This window comes from Psittacula echo (genome assembly GCF_963264785.1).
Source record: "Psittacula echo genome assembly, chromosome: Z".
Lineage (NCBI taxonomy): Eukaryota > Metazoa > Chordata > Aves > Psittaciformes > Psittacidae > Psittacula > Psittacula echo.
The window spans coordinates 35,033,066-35,058,448 of record NC_137742.1 but is presented as its reverse complement, the minus strand read 5'-3'; the positions used below and the strand labels follow the sequence as shown (position 1 = coordinate 35,058,448).

The 25,383-nt window shown below is 36.9% G+C and overlaps 1 protein-coding gene across 7 annotated transcripts in view; it reads left to right on the top strand.

Annotated features, from left to right (window-relative positions):
• NFIB (nuclear factor I B) overlaps positions 1–19,247 on the top strand; it is a gene marked incomplete at its 5' end in the record, with an annotated part of 259,265 nt that extends 240,018 nt beyond the window's left edge. For 4 of the 7 annotated variants that reach the window (XM_080638005.1, XM_080638004.1, XM_080638007.1 and 1 more), the window contains 3 exons: positions 1,088–1,170; positions 10,512–10,600; positions 18,773–19,247. In XM_080638005.1, coding sequence (XP_080494131.1) covers positions 1,088–1,170; positions 10,512–10,600; positions 18,773–18,902 — 302 coding nt within the window. In that variant the 3' untranslated portion in view covers positions 18,903–19,247. The remainder of the gene's footprint in view (positions 1–1,087; positions 1,171–10,511; positions 10,601–18,772) is intronic. The other 3 variants (XM_080638008.1, XM_080638010.1, XM_080638009.1) reach the window with 1 other exon arrangement.
• Positions 19,248–25,383: the final 6,136 nt, after the last annotated feature.

Here is a 25,383-nt window from a genome sequence, read left to right as displayed (position 1 = left end):
CATTTTTTTTTTTTTTACTTTAATTGATTTCATTTGCTTTTATATTTGCTTTTTATATTTTTGATTTTAATACTAACAGGCCAATTCAGTAAATACTCCCATCCAACACCTCACTGGTGTCCTTGTGTATGGCTTTTCAATTTTAGTAGTTTTGCTTTGTCTACTAGCAGGTTTCCAGGTTGTGATGCTGCAAGTTGCAGTGTGGATATCTCCACACTGGGAAGTGTAGTCAGGCCACCTATCTTGCTCCATAAGTACCACCAAAAGCCATGAGAGGGTAATGGCTTTTAGAAATTATTGAGAGAGAGCAGACAGGAGTGTGACCTATAGATGAAGGAACCATATCCTGTAACTAATCCCAGCATCACCTACAATTGCTTTTCTTCCAGAAATGTGTTTCTTTAATCTTCTGTATCAGACAATGAGAGACTTTCTGAAATTATCCCCATGGGAAAATGCTGTTTCCTGATGCATAGGGGAGTTGAATATTTAATATTATATTGCATAGTAAAAATCAGCTCCCTTCTGATAAAAATACTAATCAGATTACAACCTGTTTCCAAAGGCCTGTAAAGACACATTTTATGCCACATAAGTAAAATGAACTTTTGCTTCCAATTATTGTTGTTCTTCTACAGTTTTGTGATGGGCCTTCAGAGCAGTAAGAATAATAACTGAGCATTAATATTTTCTCTCAACATTATAATCTCAATGATTTCACTGGTGCCTTAGATTGGTGTAATGGAAATGAGAATCAGGCCTGTGATTCCTTCAAATGCATGTCTTATTTAATCTCTTTAAAATAAAACCACAAACCAGAGCAACTTTTATTTAACAAGAGACATCATTATGATTTACATGTGCAGTTTCCATTGAAGTTTATAGGAATTTTTACATGGCTTTCCCAATTTGGTCCAATTTTTCTTTTGCATTCTATTAAATTTTTAAATAAAGATATATCGCAGACACATCCTATATATTGCAAAATCATAACTCTGGATCTCTCATATTTGTACTGTACCTTCACAGGGTAATAGTTATGATAGGTTGGCATTTTTATCAATCTGTTTTGTTCTTCCTTAATCAGCCTACACAGCCTCAGGCACATCCCAAGCCAATCGATATGTGGGACTAGGCCCAAGAGACCCATCCTTCCTACACCAGCAACAGGTGGGCAAGTTTCACATAGGTGTAATGATATAGAGAAGTTTTGCAATATTACCTTCCTACATGCTGCCACTGTTATCTTGGATTAGACTGGGATTCTAAGAGTTTCAGTATTTGTCATCTGAAGGTGAAGTGTATTCAAAACAACTGAACCCTTTGAGAGACGTCAATTTAGCGTATGATTTCTTACATTTGTGCCATCTTAAGGAACTTCTAATCATATTTTTTTCAACTATTTTATTTTTCAAGACCTCGTTATGCATATTCTTTAATAGGATTTTAGAAAACAGAATGAAATGTATAAGCAGCAAATATTCATTTCAAAATGAGTTAAAAAATTATGCAAAACCTCCACAGCTAAAGGTCCAACTTATTATTTTAAAACTATTTTTTCTCCCAGATGTATAAGCCTACATTTCTTCATTTTAGTTCTAGAAGATGAGTTACAAACCCAAATTCTCAATGCAATCATTTATAGTTTAATAGGTTTAAATTGGTCTGCTGATTTCAAACATGATAAAACCACGTTTTGTTCTGGTTTCTTACATCATTTATGTTCAAGTAGCATTTTAAATTTCACATCTCATTAATGCAGTAAATTTAATACAAATGAAGTGTTTACCCAAACTGTGAAAATATACAGCCGAGATTAATGATGACTTAAAAACAAATTAGCTGGAGTCAGTAGCAAGGCCATGCATATACAGAAATGCTACATTACTGGTAACAGGAATAAATTCAAACCCTTTAGAACATATTTTATGATGTGTGTTTCTGTCGCTCCTGTATCTTAACAGTTGAGAACTTTGAAACCAATAGCATGCAAAACGTTATAAGGAAAAAACCTGAATGTGGCAGTAACAAAAAGGGCTGTTAAATAGTCCTTGGTATTTACTACACTATATTTTCTTCTCAGGCTTGAGTTCCTGTTAGCAGTTGGTACACATGACTGTCTCATTTTTCAGTAAAACTTCCCTGTTTCGTGTTTGCTGAGATACAACTGAAGCATGCTTCATTTGGAACTCTCTACCCCTACCCACTCCCAGGGCAAGGTGGCAGTATGTCCGTTTTAAAGGTCACCACATGCAGAGTTCAGAGAAAATCATAAAGATGATCATTTATTCAAGATAGTTGATGCTTTGCCAACTTTTTTTTAACCAGCGAGACCTAACTGAAAACATCTGTACACTTTTATGAAAATACTAAATGACAATTAGTGGGTTCACCAACCATTTATTTTTCAGTGAATTTCGTGGTGTATTGCTTTTTTTTAAAACCTCTCAAAGATTGTTCTATTATGAAATGTGTTATAATTACTGTAACATGGTTCTTTTCTAAAGATACACTGTATCTGTTTATTGCATTTTAAAACACACATGTGTCTCTTTTTAAGCACACTGGATGTAATTCTGGATTTCATGTGAAGTTTTACATAGTGTCCTTAGAAAAGCCTCTGACATCCAGTAAACTTGGGGATGTGCAATGTTTTGTTTTTTTTTTCACTACAAGTTTTTAGACACAATTTTTTCTGCAAATTTGTTACTGCTTAAGCCCAATCCACCTTCTTCCAAGTTCATTGAAAGAGTTATAGACTTCTTGTCACCTGCCAGAAGGCAGTGGCAGCACGCTTAATTTTCTCTTGGCTAAGTTTATGGACGTGTAAACTGTATACTGCTCATTTAATGCATCGTTGTGTACATGAATATAAATTTGGAGATTTCAGCAATGTTATAAGAACATAAAAGTGAAAAGGAACTCAAGGGTCATCACAGTCTGTGGTGTTTACATCTCTATGTCTAATAGTCCCTTTCATGGTAAAACATGTGGCCAGATGGCTCAGGGGGAAGGGGAAAGTAAATTAGGTGGTTTCACATGCACTTCATAAATGGAAAAATTCTTCTATGCCACTGTGTGAAACCAATGTTCTCCCTTCTAAAGTATATTGCTTCGTAGTCTAGTTATATTAATTCAAGAGCACTAACTGGTGATCAGTGAGCTATATAGTAAATTCAAAAATTGTGTCACGTTTTTGTCTTTGCTGTGAATTCTCTTCTGTTCTTATGCAATGGATATATGTGTATGTTTATCTGAGTGTCTTTAAGGGCGGGGCACATGTGTGGATGCTTACACAAATAAATACGTACAAAATCAGTGAATAGTATGTACTGCTGAAGCCATTTGAAAGAAGAGAAAACTTTAACAGCAAAGCTTTTTCATATTAAGCAAATATGAATATGTAAGTGTGTATATGTTTCTAATTAATTAGTTACCTTCACTCACTTAAATTTTAAAGGCATCTCTGAGGTGACAGTGCCATATATGTTTGTTACCCAGAGAGTGTGGTAGAGCACTGAGATTGTCTAAACAATTTTTGTAGAGCAAAGGTTATCCTTTGGTAAGGCAGAAATGAGATTGATTTACTATGTCCTTTCATTACTTTACAACAATTTAAAAGAGACCACTCTTCTTGTGGCAGATTTTAAATGCATTTGGTTAAAGCAGCCCATGATGAATGAAAAGAAAAATCAGAGGGTACATGAAATAAAGGCAATCAATCATTTTGTACTGTTGGAAAGCAATTCTAATTTAGAAAGCCAGTGGTTTTAGTTCCAGAGAGGTCTTTTAAACATTCACCATACCCTGTAATGCACATTGACCCCTCAAGAATAAATATTGTCACCGGTACATTTTTTTACTTCATTGGAGGAGTCTTTATGAAGATTTATTCTCTCTGGTTATGAGAAATATTGGCATGTACCGTTGAGTACTTTTCATTGTTGTTAAAAAGAACCATTATGTAGCCTGTTTAAATTGCAGTAACCACCATAAATTTCAAAGTTACACATATATTTTACAACAGGCATTTACATGGAGCCTTTTGACAAAGTGACAGTTTGCTAGAACTTCCAGTAAACAATTTATAGCTCAACCTACCTGGAATACTCGCATTTAGATGGGAAGCACTGAATACAACTTTGAAAAATGGTGCATAATAACACCAATGGGAGCAGTTTATTTGCTTTTATGGACCTGGATACTGTGAAAAATATACTGTTACAACGTGGCATGCTACTTTGATTGTTAGAATGACAAAGTTGTAATGAGGAATTGTAACTATGCAGTCCACTTTTTGCTGCAGTTGATGTTGGGTCTTGGTCCCTGTTACCTGCCTTGAAATGCCAGGTATATCTATACTGTGACATGAACAGTTACAAAACATGTCTCTTGTTCAGTGGCATCTAGAAAGTCACCTGTATCTTATAATTTTGTTGTTAAAAAGTCATGTCATTCCTACCCACCCCCCTGTCTGTTATTACAAATTGTTAATGACCGCTTGGTTTGCTTTTCTTTATTCAACATTTCCTTATGAGACTTGTCAAGTATTGATAATGTAACTGCAGGGAGGGCACCATAGGAAAGGGCAAGGAAGGTGGTAAGAGCTAGCACCTTTGTGAGACAGGTTTTTTTAAGATTACTATTAGTGCCTGGTCGATTATATTATGAAGTTAGATCTATTATTCAGTGCTCTTTATATGTGCTGAGAAACATCTTAAATGAATTGCACATAAAAGAATATATATAGAGGAGCATTTCTCTCTGCCCCACCCCCCTTCTTTCTCTGATTTGCATCTACTGAAGTTTTGTGGTTTCTAAGCCTGGATTAGAGGAGGAAGCAGCAAATTGAGGAAGTACAGTGAAATTGAATCTTCTGCAAGTGGACACAGTCCCTTGCCACATTGTGGCTGTGTCGCCATTCTTTTAGCTAAATAATTTTAATGGAGGCATCATTAGCTCAACAACGATGTCTTAAGGAGCAGAATTCTTATGGTTATGTGATGGCATTTTTGTAGCCTCCTTGTGTTAACTGTTCTCAGTAACAATTTATTATGTTCTTAGAGACAGGTTAATGTTGTTTGTGGTTCTAAAGCTAGAATTTTGCTAGAAATACTAGTCATGCACTTTACCTGTGTAAACAATATAAAAAGATAGATGGACGGAATAAAAAGATAGATGGATGGAAAGATAGATATTAGTATTTATTGGAAATACAGATGAATAGTTTCACAAATTTCTGTTGGAATGAAGGAGACAGATAACTGACAGGTTTTCTTTCTTGGATGTTTGTTTAATTTTAATGTGCTTTGGAGCCTTGTATGGGTGATTTTATTTTTAATCAGAAAATATAAATAAATGAGATAGCTATTGAGGTCTGTGAGGACAATGACCTCTAGAATTTTCTGTTCAGTTACAGTAAACTGTGTTAACTAATGCTGGCCGAGTTACTAAGAAGCTACTGAACTCTTCCAGTTTTTGCACAGATTAATCCAGTAGCATGGGTTTCACTAGAGCTTGGACTTTCTGGGTGTGGTGTGTGGTGTGCATGGTTTTCACACAGCTTGAACGCTTATGAGTAAGACATTTGCCATGTACATAATAATAAGAAACACTTAAGGTTTCTAAAATGAAAAATCAGAGAACTGTAGATAGCTTTTTATTTCCTACACATCAGGCTGCCCTGCCTCTTTGGTAGGAAGTTGTTCTTACCAGATGCATCCTTTAGTTACTGAATCACACAGTTCAAAATGGAGTTCTCTTCATACTATTCATCATGTAAATTGTAAACTTAAATGTCCACTGAACACAGAGTGTCTGTTTGTAAAACGTTTTGGGTGGATGTTGCTTTTGCTTTCATCGGAAGGCTGAAAGAAGAACATAAGTGGACTCTCAAACTCAACTTCTCAGTAAAGCCAGGAAACAGGTTATCAACAGTTAGGCTGTTCATATTGTGTCCCTTATCATAACTGACAGTTTGACGTAAAACTGGGTCACATGACCACCAGGGAGGTATGTAAATGGATAAGAGGTCACCTTTCACATATGCTTGCTGGAAAGGAAACACATTTAAAGGAAGTTTCAGTCAAAACAATGACAATATGCAAATATTAAGTTTTATAGACTTTTCTCAACTAACAGAAGCTATAGCACAGTCTCCTATCACACTTTCCAAAATATGTGTCTACTTCTGTGATGGATATGGCTGCTTTCACTAGCCATCACAGAAGCTTGAAATGAATGTTAGTTTTCAACAGCCAGTCTTTAAATAGGAGAATATAAACCCTGCTTAAATATTAATCCATAAAAATTATTCAAACTATGATTAAAATTGAGCTGTTCACTGTGGGTTTTTAATGTACACAGGATTTGAATACTTAAAACTCTGCTGCATGGTTTTGCTTGCTAGGTGCCCAGTTCAAACTAAACAGGCAGATAGAGTGAAATTTAGCTCTTGGGTAGAACTTCACATTAGCGTGTCTCACAGCACTGGAAAGTGCAAAACACGATCAATTCTGTGGCGTCTTACAGAGGGCAGGACAGGAACAAGGAGTTGAACATCTCTAAGACAGTTGGAAGAGTTATGCCTATAGCTCTGCTTCTGCCTGGGCTGTGGCCCCATCCCATGATGCAGCTGAGGTGGGTAGAGTTGCACTGCCTCCCTGGAGAAACAGTTACAGTGGGCTTTGTGCTCTCTATTACTTCATGAGTTTAGCAGTGAGGATGTATCTCAGGGATGAGAGACTGCAGCAGTGAAAACATGTTGCTGCATCTCCATGTGTTAGGAGATGGCTGGGCTGCCTGTGAAGTTTACACATCTGCTGCAAGGCTGGGCATCCTTTTCCATTTCAGAATACAGACCCATGTTCTTTTTTTGTGTGGTTAGGTGAGAAATAAATAAAAAAACCAGTGATAATGTTTTGTGGATGGAAGGTGTTACTGAAGAGGTGTTCATGTGGCTTGCCTTGCTGAAAATAAAGCTATGGGGCTGAAGAGCAGGCCTTTCCAACAGGCTTCTAGGAAAGAATTTTCACCATGTCACATGCCAAATCCAGTCATTTGTTTTGCATTCATAGCTTGTTTTTGAGAAAGTTAGTAATGTTTTTCAGCATTTATTAAATGTCTCCTGAGGACTATTTCTCAAGGCCCTCTACTGAGGAACTGAAATTTTCTCAAGTAGCCTTTAAGTAGTTTCCTGCCTTTCCCTTTTACGTGTCCTGCAGAGAAACTTTTTTAGATGGCTTACTATGGATGAGCGTGAATGTGCCTTCTTGTCTCCAGCTAACGCAGAGACATGATTTTAGAGGCTGCATAAGTTACTCTGAGGACTACAACTAGCCGGAAAACTTCCAACATGACTCTAGACAACATATAGCACTCGAAATACTGTACTAAAATGCCCTACATCCTCCCAAAGCTTGGTACTCATGTCAGGTCTGTGCCCCCAGGCTTTCCCTAGAGGGGTGTTAGGTCATCCTCCAAAGGCAGTGTTCCCACTGCTGCTGTTAACAGACATTTTCTTCCATCAAATGGAGCCGGAGCTCACAGAGCTCTTTTAAGCTTCTCCAGCCTTTTACCCAGGAAGCACTCAACATGTGAGAGATGGAGATTTTGCAAGTGATATTTCTTGATACTTTTGCAAGTATTTTTCCGAATCTTAGACAATTTTGATCTCTGTGCAGGTGCGATTTGAGAGAGGAAATTTTATGTGAGGGAGGAAAAGAAACCATTTTTCAAGAAGGACAGGGACCTGCTGGAGAGAGTCCAGCGCAGGGCAACTAAGATGATTAAGGGAGTGAAGCATCTCCCTTATGAGGAAAGGCTGAGGGAGCTGGGTCTCTATAGTTTGGAGAAGAGGAGACTGAGGGGTGACCTTATTAGTGTATATAAATATATAAAGGGGGAGCGTCATGAGGATGGAGCCAGGCTCTTCTCAGTGGCAAACAATGATAGGACAAGGGGTAATGGGTATAAACTGGAACACAAGAGGTTCCACTTAAACTTGAGAAGAAACTTCTTCTCAGTGAGGGTGACAGAACACTGGAACAGGCTGCCCAGGGGAGCTGTGGAGTCTCCTTCTCTGGAGACATTCAAAACCCTCCTGGACACATTCCTGTGTAACCTCATCTAGGTATTCCTGCTCCGGCAGGGGGATTGGACTAGATGATCTTTTGAGGTCCCTTCCAATCTCTAGCATACTGTGATACTGTGATTTTCCTGGCAGGTTAGAATTTAAAGACAATGCAGCAGCTATACAAGCCTGCTGAGGAGTGTGAAGAAATAGCTCTTAACATTGGAAAGGTGCTTTTCAGCATAGCTGATGTGGTCCTGACCTTGTCATACAGATGTGTTGATGTGCAGTTCTTCAAGGTGTTGTCGGTATTGCAAGTATGGCACATTTTGTGCTGTGAATAGCACTACAGTTTACATTAACTATAGGTGTGGTGTAGCATGAATCTTCATATACATGTGCATGTGTTCTACAGCTTATATATAAAATGCACATGTTCTGGTTTTACCATTACAGTATTCAGATGTATAGTATTGAGATATGTATGACAACATAATATGAAGTATGGCATTATTAACATTATGAAATAGGTTTGAAAAGCTTTTTAGAGCTTTCTTAATGATAAATTTAACATATTAACTGTATATGTGGAAAGTTTTCATACAGACTGTAGGAAGAGTATAATGATGTAGTGCAGAAGCTGATTTACTAAAATGAAATGTATCAGTTCCTTATGTTTTCCTCACACGGCAAATGCAGTCAGGTTCTTTAGCAGTCTAAGTGCTTGCCAGATTTTTGAGCTAGACCTAAGTGCATAAATTCATTTGGTAACAGTAAGTTTATAATTTTAGTATTTTTTGTGGTTCTAATCAGCCAAAGGACTTTTATTTGTAGATTCCATATTTCGTGAAAGAATAAAAGGAGCATGTGTTAACATTTCAGTCTTGTGTTTCAGCTGGAAGTGAGTTTTTATAGCTAAGTTATAAAGGTTTAAAATATGCATCAGTAATGAAGATGACATTCTTGAGGATTATAGCAGAAACACATCTACTGTACATTGAGTAACTGAGCTGACATATTTTACTATGTCTTTAATATTAAAGTCAGGTTTAGAGTACTGTTTTGTATAGTGACTAAACCAGATATTTACTTACCCTTTCTTCAAATATATTTAATGTATTATTCACAGTTACCTCTAGCAAACTTTTTGAGTGCATGCTTCCTTTTCTGGTTAATTTCATGTGATTTAGTCATGCTTTTAATGGCCTTTAGAAGGTCCCTTGGAGTTCTTTAGATAACAAACAAGAAACAATCCCTTTGAAAACATCAGAGACTAACATTTCCATTTCTCAGACCTTAACAGCAGGAAGCTTATGAGTCTAACAGCCAGACAGGGTCAGGTTTGCAATATTGTCTTGTCCTCAGCATTTGTATTTTTCAGGAAAAGACTGCAATTAATTGTGCTCCTGTGAAAATAGTTTATTGTAATTTGTTTGCTGTAGCATGTGCTATCTAAAGGCTAAAATGAAAATCCATTGAATGCAATTAAACTCAGCAACAACATTATCTTCAATTCAGAGTGCTGTATCATATATAAACGTACAGCAACATATATACAGCATGACTATACAGAGGTTAAAATGTATGTTTTTTCATGAGTCAGATAAGTCCACTTCCTTACACTTAAAAATAAGCAGTATATCTTTTCAATAAATCTGCTAACACTGTAGGGCAGCTGTTAAATAAACAGAGCTATAGAAGGTTGCTTGAACAATCCATGAAGGCAGAACTGATGATTTGAGGATCTGGGAAGAATTTGTTTCAGCTGACATATAGTACATTCCTCATTATATTAAAATGCAATAAAGTATTTTAAATGCTATTATTCTGAGTCTACAGCAAGATTAGATTATTTTATCACCTCTTGCTAAGTAATACCACTTTCAGTAACACTAGATTAATAAAGTTCAATTACAAAATACCTTTACAATTCTTAAATAGCAAGATAAGTACATAGAATTTGTTTAATTTGAGCAAATTTTCTATAAATTGCATGTCTTCTGTGTTTCATTAAATGCATGCTAAAAGATATCGTTTATATTTGACCTTTACTTAATTCACAGTACGTAAAGCATTGCTTAGAGAAAACAGCATTTTAATTTCCTTTCTTAAAGTACCTTGCTATTGAATATTAACATTTCCTTTTATTCCAGCTCAATTTGTAATCTAATAATAGCTAATTGTTACGTGCTAAACTCTATTTACTCTTTTATGCTTTATTAATAGAGGAGCATATTAAAGTAGAATTATCTTAAGCAAATCTGTAGGCATTTATTTCTCAGAATAAGTTATTTTTGTTTGTTTGTTTTATCTTTTAAAGTTACTTCTTGGGAAAGTAAGGCTTTTGCCATGTACAGTACTAGTTTGCATGTATTCATTTAAATACTAAAAACTGTAGTACTGCTCAATCCATATCTGACTGCTAGGTTTCAATTGACAGCTGAGAATTTGTGACTGGACCATGAATCAAAACGGCAGGCATTTATACCCCAGTGCCAGTGAGGATACATTGGGAATTACCTGGCAAAGGTAACATTTTAATTATTTCCACCCCTACACCACCTCTAAAAAAGTTGCATTGGGTTACAGTATCTGTGTTAGTGGGACTATAGAGGAATATCTGACAGCATTTGATCAATACATGTGTGTAATATTTCTCCACGCATATTGAGGTTATCTTTAGTGCAAGATGAATTGAGAAACTACCTTAAGCACCTGGAACGACAATGCTGTGTTGTCAAATGCATAGGTTTCATAAATTCAAGGGAATACTGATCTTAGGCTTTAAAAATGAAAATGTAATTTCCAGTCATATTTTGGGGGGCTTAGTGGTTAACACAAAGAAAATTGTGCTGTTACAGCTATAGATGAGTATAATAATAAATGTCTGAGGTGGTGGTGGTTTTGAGCAATGAATAACCATACCATTCATAGAAACTTTTATGACTAATCATAATCAGCTGATGTAGATTTAGGTCACTAACATGTACATGAAGGTAAGATAAACCCACCTTATTTCTCAATTAAATAACAGAATAATTAGGAATGATTTACACAAAGGAGAGTTTATTTTTGTATGAAAAAGAAGTAAACATGATAAAACCCATTAAGCTTTGGTACATTAATGAATTTTACATATTATTATCTTTTATATCTCTTGATATATAATGAATTATGGTAACAGTAGAGGTGTGTTTCTAAATAGGTGTGTAATGAAATCAGCATAATTGCGGTACAGCAGGTTTTCACCTCTTTCCTGTGCAGAATTATGTGCAACATTCAACACTTAATGGGGGTTATATGTGTAAAGCCTGCGGGTTAGAAGCCTGTCAGATGAACTATTAGCTGCTCACTCTCAAAATAATGAAGTTCTCAAGTACATCTAAGATAATTTAGGTAACTTTTTTTTTGCTGTACAGATGAAGAAGATACTTAGAATCCATTAAAAATCCAACAACAAACAACAACCTTCTTTTTTCATAACTACAGTTCTGTGATAATAACTGTTTTCCTAGAGACAGAAGGTGAGGGGAAGCTGTGAAATTCTGTATGGCTCAGTTAGGAAAATATAACCTCAGTCACTATGCGAGACAGCAAGAGCGTATGCAAGAAGCAAACTTAAGACATGAAAGTGAGAAAAAGTGTGTGTGTGATTGTGTGCACATGTGTATGTGTGTATGTGTTTCAGTCTGATAACATGAGCTTGAGCCTGAATCTCAGCCACTCATTGCACCATTGATATTAATTCCAGTGGGACCACTCATAAAAGCCGGCATGATGGGTTTCTTTTAGAGCATGTTGAGTATTTGCAGAATATTCACAGACTGTAAGTAAATTTTCTTTGCCAAACTGTACATTTTAATTCAGCTGTTGCCAAACATGTTTTTATTCCCAACTATTGTTATTTATATTCATGTTTGTAACAATTCTTTTGTGTTAGTTTTATGGATTAACCGTTACCTTAACATTACGTTTACACTACCCAGGCAAATACACTAAGTTAGCATTTCCTGCTTTTGGCCTGCTATCTTGACACACGAGCTTAGTATAACAGCTGGCTTGTTCTTGGAGATGCTGAGAGGAGGTCTGTTCTCAGAGTGCTGAATTTCCTTCTCAGCTCTAGCTGTAGGGGTGTTCAGCTTTACAAGCATCGTTTTCTGTCCCCAACACCACCTTGCATTTATGCTGTGGCAAGCACATTTTGGCAGACACCTGTTAGAGCAATGGTTCATACCCTCTCCCCCTCCCTCTCCCCCCCGCACCCCTTTGCCCTGCCCCAGTCCCCTTGGGCAATATTTTGGAATAGAAGTATCAATTCATAACAATTTAAGAGCAAAAGTGCTGAAGTACCCTGATTGTAAAAGTGTTTGTAGGAAGAAATTCTAATGTTTTATGGTCTTTTTCAATTTAAATTTCTAACTCAATGGGTTTTGCCTAACTCTGTAAAGCAGAAAGATGTGCAGAACATTATGTTTCCTCTCCATCTAGGCAAACATCTTCAGAACGCTTCCTCAGAAATTAGTTGTATTCAAGCCAGACTTGCATGCTGCCATCCCACAGGAAATGGGTCAGCAATCCATTAAGATGCCATTAGATAATCTAATTTGGAACTTAATCTCTAAATTAACCATGCTCCATACTTGAAGCATACTTGAGAGAAAGAAAAAAAGTTTATGTTTGAATCGATAGGGGAGCCGAAGCGTGAAGAAGGCTGTTTGTTTTTTCTGTAGCTGTGGTCACGTCTCAAGCTGTCTGGTAACCAGGAGAAACCAGACATGATGTAATTCCAGATTGAACTTGAACTTCAGGGACTTGGAATGGGGGAACAATGGACCATAGGAATCAATAATGTCCATTTTCTACATGATTATGTTTGGAGCTTTAAGTTAGCCTTTATGGGAGAAGCAGCAAGAACAGCAGTGTGACCAAAATGAATGAGATGATCCAGAAGCAAGATGTTAAAGAAAATAACTTCAGTAATATTTTCTAAGCTGCACTGCAGATTCCAGCAGGATTAGAAAAGTTCCCAGTCTGCAGTGAGCTGGTTGCCTGTTCTGAGCACTCTTTGTTCACTTAGGTAGGACAAACTTAATCTTATGTTTCCTGTCAGATGATTTTTGGCAGCACTGCTAGGGAAGGAGGAGCATATTATAGAGAATTCCCAAGTCTGAACTGTATCTTTAACCCTTTGGTTACTCTAGTTTTCTGCCTCCCTAGTATCTTACCTTGGATTGTTTCTTTCGAAGCAGTAAAATTACACTGTTTTGGTTTTATTCGTTTGTTTTATTTTGCTTGGTGCAGTTAGGGTTAGCTGCATTGTTATTTAGTCACGCAAATTTCATAAATCAACTCTTAGTTATATTTCAAAAAGTGCTAAGGTAAATAATACAACAGATTAAAAGTGGAAATGGTAACATCTGGGGGGAAAAAAGCAGTGTAGATGTGGAAAGTGGACAGTCAGTCTTTCGCAGGTGACCAATGGTCTCTGGTAACCCAAGCCCATGCTCTCCATGGTTTGGCTCTGTGACAGGCAGTTCTCCACTGGGTCATAGCTCCTGTGTGTTTGCAAACCTCTTGTAGCTCTGTCTCTGCATCAAGCACTCATGTGTGCATGGCCCAGAGCTCAGCATGGGCATGCATCATTTCTCTGGGCCCTTCCTCTGCTGAGGATTTTCTTTGTTAGCAATGAGCTCTATGGCCTCTTCCTGATCTTTCCTTATCTTTTTTTTTACACTGTCACAAAAAGGGAATATAATGAGAACTACAGCAGAATTCCTTTTTGCCTCCTTTATCTGCTCAATGGGTGGCATGTGCCTGCTAATCTATAAAACTCATCCTAAATAAAGTCGAGATATACTTAATATACATCTTGAAATAAATGCTCAGCTTGGAGGTGAAATTTGGCAGCTGTGTAACTAGAGATACCAGTTTAAAATGGTAACAGAAGTACCACATTAAGTAGATGCCGAAGGGGTGGTTATTCCTTTGGCAGAAACACACGAATGGGAATTTAGCCAGGGCACTGAGGTTAGCACAATTGTATTCCCAAAGTTCGTACAATCTTGAAATGGCGAAGTTCCCTGTACTTGTGTGGGCAGGCACTTGCTTAGTACAGAGATAGATGAGCTTGGTGACTCGCTAGTACCACTTCTTTTGACATTGAAGGCATATCTGCCTTTTCTGTCCAATGACTGACCTGACGTGATCTGATCTACCTCTTCTAAGCTACTGCATTTGTGCACAGAGTAGTAAAGATGCAACACAAATACTGGTTTAGGTGTACTTTCTGAATGATGGAATGCTTTCACAGACTTCTGAAGCTGTAATAGAAAGAAGGTGGTAACTGATGGAAAATAAAAATCTTGAAATCCTTCAGATTTATTTAGATTAATTTGATTTATTTTTTTTATTGCGTTTAACATTTTAATACTCTTTATGTTATTATAACCTCCAAAACAGACTGTATATACACATAATATTGGTATGTTTGTGGTCCTTTCCAGTGATTTTTTAATCAGAGGTTCTTGAAATAGCAATTACCGTCTCTAAGAGGAAATCATGGCAGAACTCTTCATTGAATTAATATGTGAAAACTGTAATAGAAACTGTAAAGGATAATGTTAACCCTGTAGGTTGCTTTCAGACTTTTTCCTTGCAATTTTATTACATTTGAACAGATAAATATGTTATAATTGCTGTGGAAGGAACTGAAGACACAACTAGTAGTCTAGTTATAGTTAGAGAAAACTTTTCTGGTAATGAAATTACTTAGAGGTATAATGCTTCAGGAAGGTGATGCTACAAATCATACTCTGTCTTACAAAGGCTACTAGTCTGAATCTCACAGCAGTTCCTGATGGTGCTTCTCATGTAATTTTCTTCAAAACTTAGCCTAGAGGAGATTTTCGGAGGTATCACTTAATATTTCAAGGGATGGGCATTTACATTATAACCTCTGCCAGTGCAGTTCTTACAGATTTCTTCAGAAACGGCGAACTGGAAGGTAGGGTAGATCTGATTTATGCCACTCATACATGCAGAGCTTTTTTATCAGAAGGAGAAGCCACATGGGCAGAGGGACACATCATTAACTTCTGCAAGGACAATCAGCTTGCCCATGTTCTGGGCAATGAAATGAGTTTTGGCTTCCTCTGTGGCACTTAGTTGAGGCAGTTAGTTGAACAGAGGGAGCATTGCCCCTGCGTTTGTGAAACCAAAGGCTGGAAGTTTGGACTTCTGTTCCAAACTGGTAGCTAGTGTCCTGCTGTTGCCATCCATGTGGGCTCCAGACAGAGTTTGCTTTGCAGTCAGCAGTAACGTGTGCTTCTGCTAGGATGCCCTGGAGAGAAACTGTAGGTGGTTTCCACGGCAGAAGCTAAACTGTGATGCTCACAGAGGTCACTTTAGAGTAGCTTTGAGAAAGCTGACAGGGTATCTTGCTCTTCTGGGCTGTCAGTCTGGCTTGGCTGCACATAATAGCACAGAACAGGCTTTGGTTCAAATGGTAGCTGCAAGTTCAGTTAAATTTACTGCAAAGTAAATTTAGTAAATTTAAAAAATTTAAAAAAAATTTAAAGTAAAATTTATTGCAAATGCAATGGGGTATGTGAGAATGTTAGACAGCATATACAGCTTAGCAGAGACTGAGTTGGGTTTTTTCTGTTATTGTTTATGTCATAACTGTTCTTAGAGCTTTGTGCTGTGATTAGTGCTATTTACCTCAGTAATTTTGATTCAGGTTTCCTCTTTTGTCTGCAGTAAATGCTTGGTGGTGGTGTCACGACTGGGGTGGCTGGAGATAACAGTTGAATCAAACTGCAGTATGATAGGGTTAATTTCTAAAATACAACTGGAGGTCATCAAGCCTTGAACATTATGGCGTAGGAGGTGCTAGTGAACAGCGTGGATGTCCTGTCTTTCCCAGCTCCCCGTGGGGCCAGCTGCTGCCCGACGAGTGTGTGTAGATCAGAGACTTCAGTATGCCTTTAGAGGCTTTCTTATCCCCTAAGGACTCATAAGCGGCATTGATGAATTTGTTGCAATCTGTATTTTTGTCATGGTCTTAATATAAGGTGGGAGGCTTAAAAGGTTTTAATAAAAACCTATTAAATCTATAGGTCATATGGTAACAACTGTCCTATTGGTCATTTGCCACAACTTATTTTTATTGAGTACTTCCCACAAAACCAAGATCTCTGTCTTGTACATGAAATAGTAGATAAGAAAGCTGCTACAAGTAGTACTTTGTTCTTTATCAGCTCTGACTGCGTTTCTTCACCTGCTGTAATCATTAGAAGGCTGTCAGCTTTAAAACAAAGAAAAACAAAGAAAAAAGTCACATATGTATGTATGTAACCACTGAAGTGCACTGTAAATCTTCAGAAAGATAAAGTGGAAGCTGTGTATTTAGCCTTTGCAACAGAAATTGTTGGAATGCCATGCTGACCTCACACAAAATCTACATTCTTTTAGTTAATGTTCTATTTTGTTTAAAGTTGCTAAACACTGTAAATCCCAAAGGACAGCAAAGAACTGTGCATTATAAAATGTATGTTCAGACAGATCCTGAAGAAACAAAACTGGTTGGGATTTTTCTTTTTATATTTTTTTACTATTCTCTATTTTTACAAATCCCTGTGCTTGAAAATGATTTGCATTGTGTTTGTGATTTCAGAATTTGCTTCTTAATATTACTGCAATACAAAGAGGAAGGAGCAAAAATGCATTTTAAACCATGAAAGAAGATGAAACATAAGTTGAAAAAATTAAGCCCCTCAAATGGGGTTCTGTTATTGAATTTTTTAGGTTTTGTTTTTGAAAACTCTTTTCATCAGATCTTATTGGACGAATCTTTCATGCATAAGTGGGTTTAAGTCTTTGCACATATTTCAAGATTTTCAGCCCCTTTGAATGATATTTATACTTCAGGCCTTTAAAATAAATTAGGATATTCATATTTTTTATATTTCTTTGTGGAAAAAAAAAGTCCCACTCCCTTCAGAATTTGACCATCATTGAGACAAGCAGGTCAGCAAGTTTTTACACTTTTTAATGTGCAACCAGCACCAGAATTTAGGAATCTAAGTAATAAGTTAACAAGTTTAGAGAGGTAAAGAGTATCAAACAGGAGTAAATGACAGAAGCTGTTTGTATTACTTTTAATACAAAAGCCTTTAGGAACATGTCGCTTGGAGTTCACAAAATAAGTTGACCTCTTTTCTTACTGTTTATGCAGCAACGTAAACAGGAAAGGATTGCATAAATCTGTCAAGTAAAATGTAGTTATTTTATACCCATGTAAAATAGATAAAAATGACCTGTTTCCTCTTTACACCCACTGCTACAGAAGTGCACCTGCTCATGCAGAGAGAGAGCAGTGCAGAGGGGTGACCAAAGATAGGAAAGAAAGAAAACTTCCAGCATCTGTCATCCACAAAACATATGTCGGAGGTTTTAGTCTTCAGATGTGTTACCATGAAGCTTATCAGTCTAATCACAGTGTGAATTCCCACGTAAGGTGTTGTGTTTGTAGAAACACCTAGTGTGGAGAAAAACTCAATCACAATGAAACGTGGGGGAAGCATGTATTTGCACAGAGTGTTCTGGTGTTGTTTAGCAGTGATCGCTGACATAATGATGCTGGTTTTCTTTTGAATAAATTTGACAAGACTTTCTCTAAAGTCCGTTATTTCTAGGTTGCCAGCAACACATCTAAGGAACAGGCAGCTCAGGGTCTGCTCTGGGTGCTGAATAGAGGCAGTTGAGGTCCTTCTTTGAGTATCCATTTTGGAAATGATGAAGGCTTGTGGTTAACCAACCTGCTACAGGTTGATATCTGCTAAACACGTGAATGCCATTGGGACTTAAGCTCCTCAGTGACAAAGTTATTTTGAAATTATGACTTAAACCTCAAAGTCATTGAATTGCCTTTGAAAATATTTTCTTTCTCAGATGTTTGTTGAAAAATTTATATTATTTACCGCTACCCTTGACTTATGGCTTCCCTTGGCTGCAAGTGCTTACATGATTGGGCCCTTGTGTTACAGTGTTCCTTAGGCACGGATACCTTTTGAGAAAAATCTATAAAGCAAGCAAGTTTTTTTAATATTGAAGGTACTATGGGGACCCACACATCTCGGATGCTCATCTTGGGACTGAGACAAGATAAACTGTCATGTTGTAAGAGGGTAGGAGATCGTACAGGAAACTGAACTTGTATATTGTGGTCTTGAAAACAGCAACCTGTGCACTGTAGTGTATTTGACTAGCTCTTAAATAACATCCTTGTGCTATATAGTGTCACGTGTATGGCTTAGTTGTGTCTGCTCTATTTATTTGTGTCTGAAATTTTTGGGAGCTTTCATAAACAAACAGTCCGCTTAGTGTGAAGACAGCAGTAATACTACTTGTAGCTGAGATCAACACAGTAATTTTTATTTCAAATAAGTCATACTTTCACAAAGAAAACTATGAAGTAGAATCTCAAGCAATATGCACAAATTTAATTTTTTATTTTATCTTATTAATAATGTAATGAATAATATTATTATTGTGCTATGAATAATGGATATGGCTTAACTCTGATTCAAATTAAATGTTTTCTTCTTTTTACAATGTGATTAATTTATATTCTTTGTTTTCCCCTCTCTTTCTCTCTCTCTCTCTTTTTCTCTCTCCTTACCTTTTTCTCCTTTTTAACAGTCCTGGTACCTGGGCTAGCTTGGTTCCTTTTCAAGTTTCTAATAGGACACCGATCCTGCCAACAAACGTCCCAAATTATGGTTTGAACATAATTGGAGAGCCTTTCCTTCAAGCAGAAACAAGCAACTGAGGAAAAAATAAAAAAAAAAAACAAACCCACAAATTTCAAAAAGAAAGGAAGACAGGAGGAGAAAAGAAACTGAAGAAAGAAGAAAAAATAGACCAGCATTTGCAGCTTTTACAATCACTAATTCCTTTATGGCTGAAACTGAAATGACATACAAAGGGTCGATGATATTTCACTGATGAGTAGAATGCAGCCCCTGCTAAGTAGCCTTTGTTATATGAAGTCCGCTGGGAAATAGATGTTCTGTCTCTGACAATATATTTTAACTGACTTTCTAGATGCCTTAATATTTGCATGATAAGCTAGTTTTATTGGTTTAGTATTCTTGTTGTTTACGCATGGGATCACTATTCCTGGTTATCTCACAAAACAAAGGCTAGGCAGCAGCAACAGAGCTGCAGGAGGACAAGGGCCGTAGCCAGCCATTTGCTCAACACTCTGATTTCTAGATGTTTAAAAAATAAGCTCTGTAGCCTTTAGTTATTAGTATGGATTTATTAAACTTTGGCCCTTAATTCAGCCTTTTCTAGTGTGTTATGCAGTTTGATGTTTTCAATCAAGTATGAACACACAGGCTCTATGGAAGAAATGCCTCTATGTAGGTATAAGTGTTATCTCCTCATGCAACAGTAAAAAAGAAAAAGAAAAAAGTGAACGTTTTCCCCACTAAAGAAACACTTACAGAGGCAAGTGCAATTTAAAAATCATATCTAATGGGTCATCATTATAAGTCCTTTAGCCCTTGGACTCTAAATTGAGGGGATTAAAAACAGAAATAAAAATTACATTGAACAAACTTATTTTTCCCCTCAGTTTTTGAGGGCATTAAAAGGCATTAAATCAAGACAAATCATGTCCTTGAGAAAAAGAAATCAATGGAAACACAGCACTTATGTTGGTTTAGCTGCTGCCTCCACACAGGGGTAGGATTTATTTATTTAAAGTTACTGGTTGCATCAAGAACCCATAGGGTTTATATGTTTCTGTAAAATCTGCATCATAGAGACAAAGAGATAGGCAAATCCATGTCACAAGGGCAAAGCTTACCGTTTACAAACTGGTAATACCAGGATGGGGATATGTTATATTTAAATAATGCACTCGTAAGTTTAGTTGCAGGGTGCTGAAAACTTGCATGGTGCTTTCAGAAGTTAGCCTTGTTCAACAATTATCACATATTCACAGAAATATAACGTGCATGGGCAGACATTTTGCCTCTATGTCTCTTTAAAAAAATAATTAAAATACTCTTTCCAGTAATCCTGATTTGCACGAAGTTATAATGTCCACATTACGTGCCTTGCCTTGAAATCTAAAAAAATGGAAAAAAAAACAAAAAAGAAAAAAAAAAAAAAACCACAAAAAAATTTGACATCACTACACTTGTTTTGCTGCATTTATTATAATTTTAAATCTTTACCATTTTTATGACAAAATATTTTGTACTCCAGATGGGAAAAAAAGCGTGACATCATGGATTTTTTAGACAGTTATACCTTTATCTCACATTTATAAAGCATATCATGGCTGTGTATAGTTGCCGCTTAAAAATTGTAATCAACCAGCAATATTTTCAGTATTTTGGTGTTTTTTCTATTAACCTTTCATGTTTTTCATCTTCCAATTAATATTGGGGGGAGGGGATACAAATTTATATGAATTATGCAATACCAAGTTTTGCCTATGTAGGTAGTGCTTTTAGCTGTATTGGTTATTATAGGTAAGTACACAGATTTAAAGCAAAAAGAAAAAAAAAAAAGTATGCTTTTTTTTTGTTTGTTTTAATTGACCAAAGTGGGTACTGCTATTTTTGCAGTGTGATGAGGTCCTTTTCTGTACTGAGAGGTGGACAGGGGATTTTTTTTTTTTATACATACATATATATATATTCTGGGGTGGGTGGGGAGGATTTTTAACACTTTACAGTGTAGCTGTGAAGCAGTGCACCCTTAGCCAGGCAAGGGCTGCAAAGCGACTGTTCTGCCTACTGTGACAAACTTTCAAATCGGTTTCCTCTTTTTAACTTCCCACCTGGGGTGCAAGCTGAAATCATTTCTGGATTTAAAAAATAAATAATGAATTCTGTTGGAGGCAGACTTGACTTGAGGAAATTGTTTTACTTTAAGCTTTTTTGGTTTTTGTTTTTTTTTTCCATGAGAAAGAGAGAGACAGACGGACAGACAGACACAGAGAAAGAGGTCAAGACCCACAGCGAGATGAAGCGTTTTCCATTCTGGCAAGGATACTGCATCCTAAAGTGTTCATGTTAGAAAATGTTTTTTGCTCAGAATGACAAAGACAGTTGCTTTGTCTAGGAAATGCACATAGAGGGCCAGAGTCTTTGCTGGCACAACTCCACTGACAGCAGAGTTGCTCCTGCAGAGAATTTGCCTCCCTTAGTCTGCTCAACTGGTAAATAGTCTTTTTTTTTTCCCCTTCTATGTCAAAATAATATTTTTTTTTTTTTTCCCTCCCACGTTTGTTAACTCACAGCATCTGATTTACAATTTCAGGCTGTTTTCTTCAGAGGTTTGCAGTGTCTTCTCATACAGCAGGTCAGATGGAGAGCTCTGAGCTCTTAGCAGGGAAGAAGTTTCTTAATGCACAGAATTAGATTATGATGTAAATAAAAGTGTATTTCCATTGCATTTTGTAGATCAGTAGTGGACCTCTTGCTGGAGACCAATGATGAAGCATGGATCTTTGAGATGTATGGCTGAACAAGGGGTAATTTTTATTTAAAAACACATCCTTGTGTTAGGGCACAAGCAGAGTTTAGACCTGTGGGTTTGGGATACCCTGGTGGGAAAATCCATCCCTTTGCAGTTGTCTCTGCATTTTGGATGTTTTCCTACCATGTAGCAGCCCCGGAGTACAGGTCCAGTGACAGCCACCCCACTAAGTGCAGAGCAGCTGCTCACCAAAGTCATTCCGTTCCTGCTTTGGTCAGTGTGCAGCAAGTGAAGAGCTGCAGTGGTGGCACATCCTCATGTCTCCAGCAGGAGATTCGTATGTAGGCAGGGAACTGCAGAGAAGCAAACCTTTGAGATTTATCTATAGTTAAACTGAAAAAAAGCAAGCCTACCTAAAAAGATAAGACATCAAAAGAAAATGAAAATCAATTTTATGTCACTTTTTTTCTGAACCCCTTAAGAAGTGAATTTGTTCACTAAGCACTTGCCTATTTGGGTTACTAAAATGCACTAGACTCACCCAAAGCGCACCTCAGGCTCTCTCCTGGTAAAACAATGTTTCTTCATGCCATTGATGCTGAGCAGTTCAGGAGCAGAGTAGCTTGATTAGTACCATTAGCAAGGTGTCCCCCTTGAGCTTTTAATAGCACACCAGGATGAAACTCAAAGTTCAGACTTCAAAGTTAATACATAAGTCAATAGTCAAAATGATTGTGCTTGTAGGAAGATGGATGCCCTTAACAGAGCTTTTTTGGTTTTCTCTGACCTCCTGTATGAGAAATACCGAGCTTACAAATACAGTATTTTAAAAAGCAGACTCCTTCCATGCGAATGAGTTGAGTTGTTAAGCAACTGTGGGGTTTTTGAACCTGCCTCTCTAGTAGGAAAGTCTGTTTGGAAGAAAACAAACTTTTCATAAATTGTAGGTTTGGTTTGATGGTTTTGTTGTGTGTTTGTTTTTTTTTGTGTGGTTTTTTTTTTTGTGTGTGTGTGTTTTTGTTGTTTTTTTTTTTTTTTTTTTTTTTTTTCCCTTTGGTTATTGTTTTGTTTCATTTTTGTTTTGTTTTGGCTTTGGGTTTTTGTTTTTTGTAGGTGTTTGGGTTTTTTTGGTTTGGTTGGTAGTTTTTTTTTAAGCTCAGCAGTCAAAAGATTAAGATTGAGAACTCAAATCCAGTCTGTAGCCTCCTCCTTCACCAGGAAGTGTATTCTGACTGAATTGAGCCACCCCGTTCTATGTGCACTGTTCTGCCTTTATTAAGTTGCTTTGCAGCCCTGGCCTCATGGCTGTGCCACTGAAGTGTGTTTCCCCTGTGACATGAACGTTTGAGGCTTGACTAAGGAAAAAAAAGGCAGTGAAGGAGACTGTACATAAAGACATGGCAAAAATATTAATTATAGCAATATAGGTGTGGGGTGATGTTCAGGTGGGCAGCTCCATTGAAAATATGTGAATGAATTTGTGAAGCTGCAAGTAGCGAGAAGAAAGGAGGATCTTCTGAATGAACCGCCTACCTTGTAGACAGTAATTTGTACACTGTATAGTTTTGTTAAGATTTTTTTTTTTTTTTTAATTAAAATACCCTTGTTTGTAAAGCTAACTTTTTTAACAATTATAATGGAAATGCATGTCATTTCCATTTTTAAACAAGAATATTCTTTGTTTGGAAACTGGACTTGGGTTAAAACTCTCCAGTTTCTTAATTTATGTATTAAGAAAAGAAATCTGTCCATGTTAGGAGTTATTTCGCAGATGCCTGTGCTTGAAAAGTATAGGTTGCTAATCCTTTAAAAATGTAAATGGAGAAAAGTTATATTTTATGAAGGTTATTTTGTAGTATTTAGTATTGGAAAAGTTGGTTTTCAGAGCATTTCAAAATGTTGGAAGCACCACTGTCTTTTTATTAGTATATATGGCCTTTAGCAAAAGTTTTTGTGGTTGTTACATGATGGTATTTAAGATTAGGTTCACAGAGCAATTCAGGATAGGCAGAGAACTAAAACAGTACTTATGTCTCACATAGCTGTGTCCTCAGGGAGCAGAATTTTGGATTTGCAACTTGTAGCTTCATAAGGACTTAATGAAAGAGATTGCACAAGGACATACTCAGCTGTGACACCGGAGTGTGTCCTGTACCTAAATCTAAATTATATTTACTGTGTGAGGTTATGAAGGCTGCAGAAAGTTATCCCATATTCAGTGTACAGTATTCACTTTTAATGAAACAACTCTCTAATGTTGCTGGCAGTAAGGCCCTAAGCATGACATCCAGTATAGTTCACATGATCCTGTCGAGGTCTTTTGTTAACATTAACCAGCTGCATGCTCCTGGACTTTTTTTTAATTGGGTTTCTATAGAAAAAAATTAGAGAAAGGAGAGTGTAAAATCATATGCAGGCTAATCAAGTTAAACAGGAAAAGCTCCAAATTGAATGTTCTACTCCATGCTGAAGGAGCTGAAAACTGCCTCCTTCATAATTGCACTTTCTGCTAGTTCCCCAGTTTTCTCTAATTCCTCAAAATTGTGTGGGTGTGGTGGAGCACTGCAGTTGGAGGATAACATGGACCACTGATTTTGCCCTTTAACCCTGCACAATGACCTTTGCATCAGCCAAACTTATTGCCATGACAACTCTTTGTACTGTTTCCGTGCCACAGCTCTGTTGGTCACATTGTTAATAGTAAAGGGGACAAGTTGGAGATGGTCAATTTTTACATTTTTTGTTGCAAATTTTTCTTCAATGGTTGTAAGTAGTTGGTTTGGTTTTTTTTTTTTTTTTTAATGATAAAAGGGTTCACTAGTTAGTACTCTTTAGAAATATCTGTGTGTTGCAATTCAAATGTATGTTGAATTTGTGAAAAGGGCTTCAGTGCCACTAGCATCATAATATCCTGGAATAAGCCTTTGATACTTTTATTGCATGGTATGGTAACAGTAAAACAAAAGGTGGCCTAAATAAACAGAGAGCAGTGTGAGCTAGTGACACTAAAGCCAGTCTTTGTATTACTGTATTTTTGACAGAATGGTTTTGAAACTGTGCTACAGGGACTGATGTGGCAAATCTATCTCTATATGCAGAAGGAAGTTTTTTTAAGAAGTATGGCTTATTATGCATTCTTCATTGAGGGCATTGAAGTTGCATGGACTGATAAAAGTTGATGCAAAATGAGAAAGAAACAAAAACCAGCAAAATGTTTACCAAAAAACTCAAACAAATGAGCAGTGCCTGTTCAATTTCACAGTCTCTGTTGAGTTCAGTTGTAAATATGTTTCAGATGACATTTTCTTCAAAAAAAAAAAAAAAGAATCTCTACAAAATTGTAGAATGTGAGGGGCTCCTCTATCCCAGGCATAGGCTTCTCAAGAGCTGCATTAGACTATGTCTTCATCAAGCTGTTAATTTGTGCTTATATCATATAGAACTTTTAGTAAGCTGGGAAGAGGCACCCCATCTCAATGATATTTCTCTGAGAACAACTTTTGTAGGGCTGTGTGTTTCTTTAGATACATTTAGTACAACTGTAGGTGACAAGTAGTCAGTTATTGCTTGCTAGCTACACACCAGGGTTGATCCATTTTAAAACTTTTGGCATTTTTCCTACAGTAAGGCCATAAATCCTGAAGGTTACATTTTAATTGAAACGAAGGTTCAGGCACAGTCTTTGTGTAATGAACCTTCACTAGTAGGATGCATTACAGTGCAGCTACTTAATTTTGGAATTAGGGCCCTCTGGCATCAGACCTGTTTTTAGGCCGAGTGTTAACAAAGGTTTTTATCGTGCCTGGTTGAAG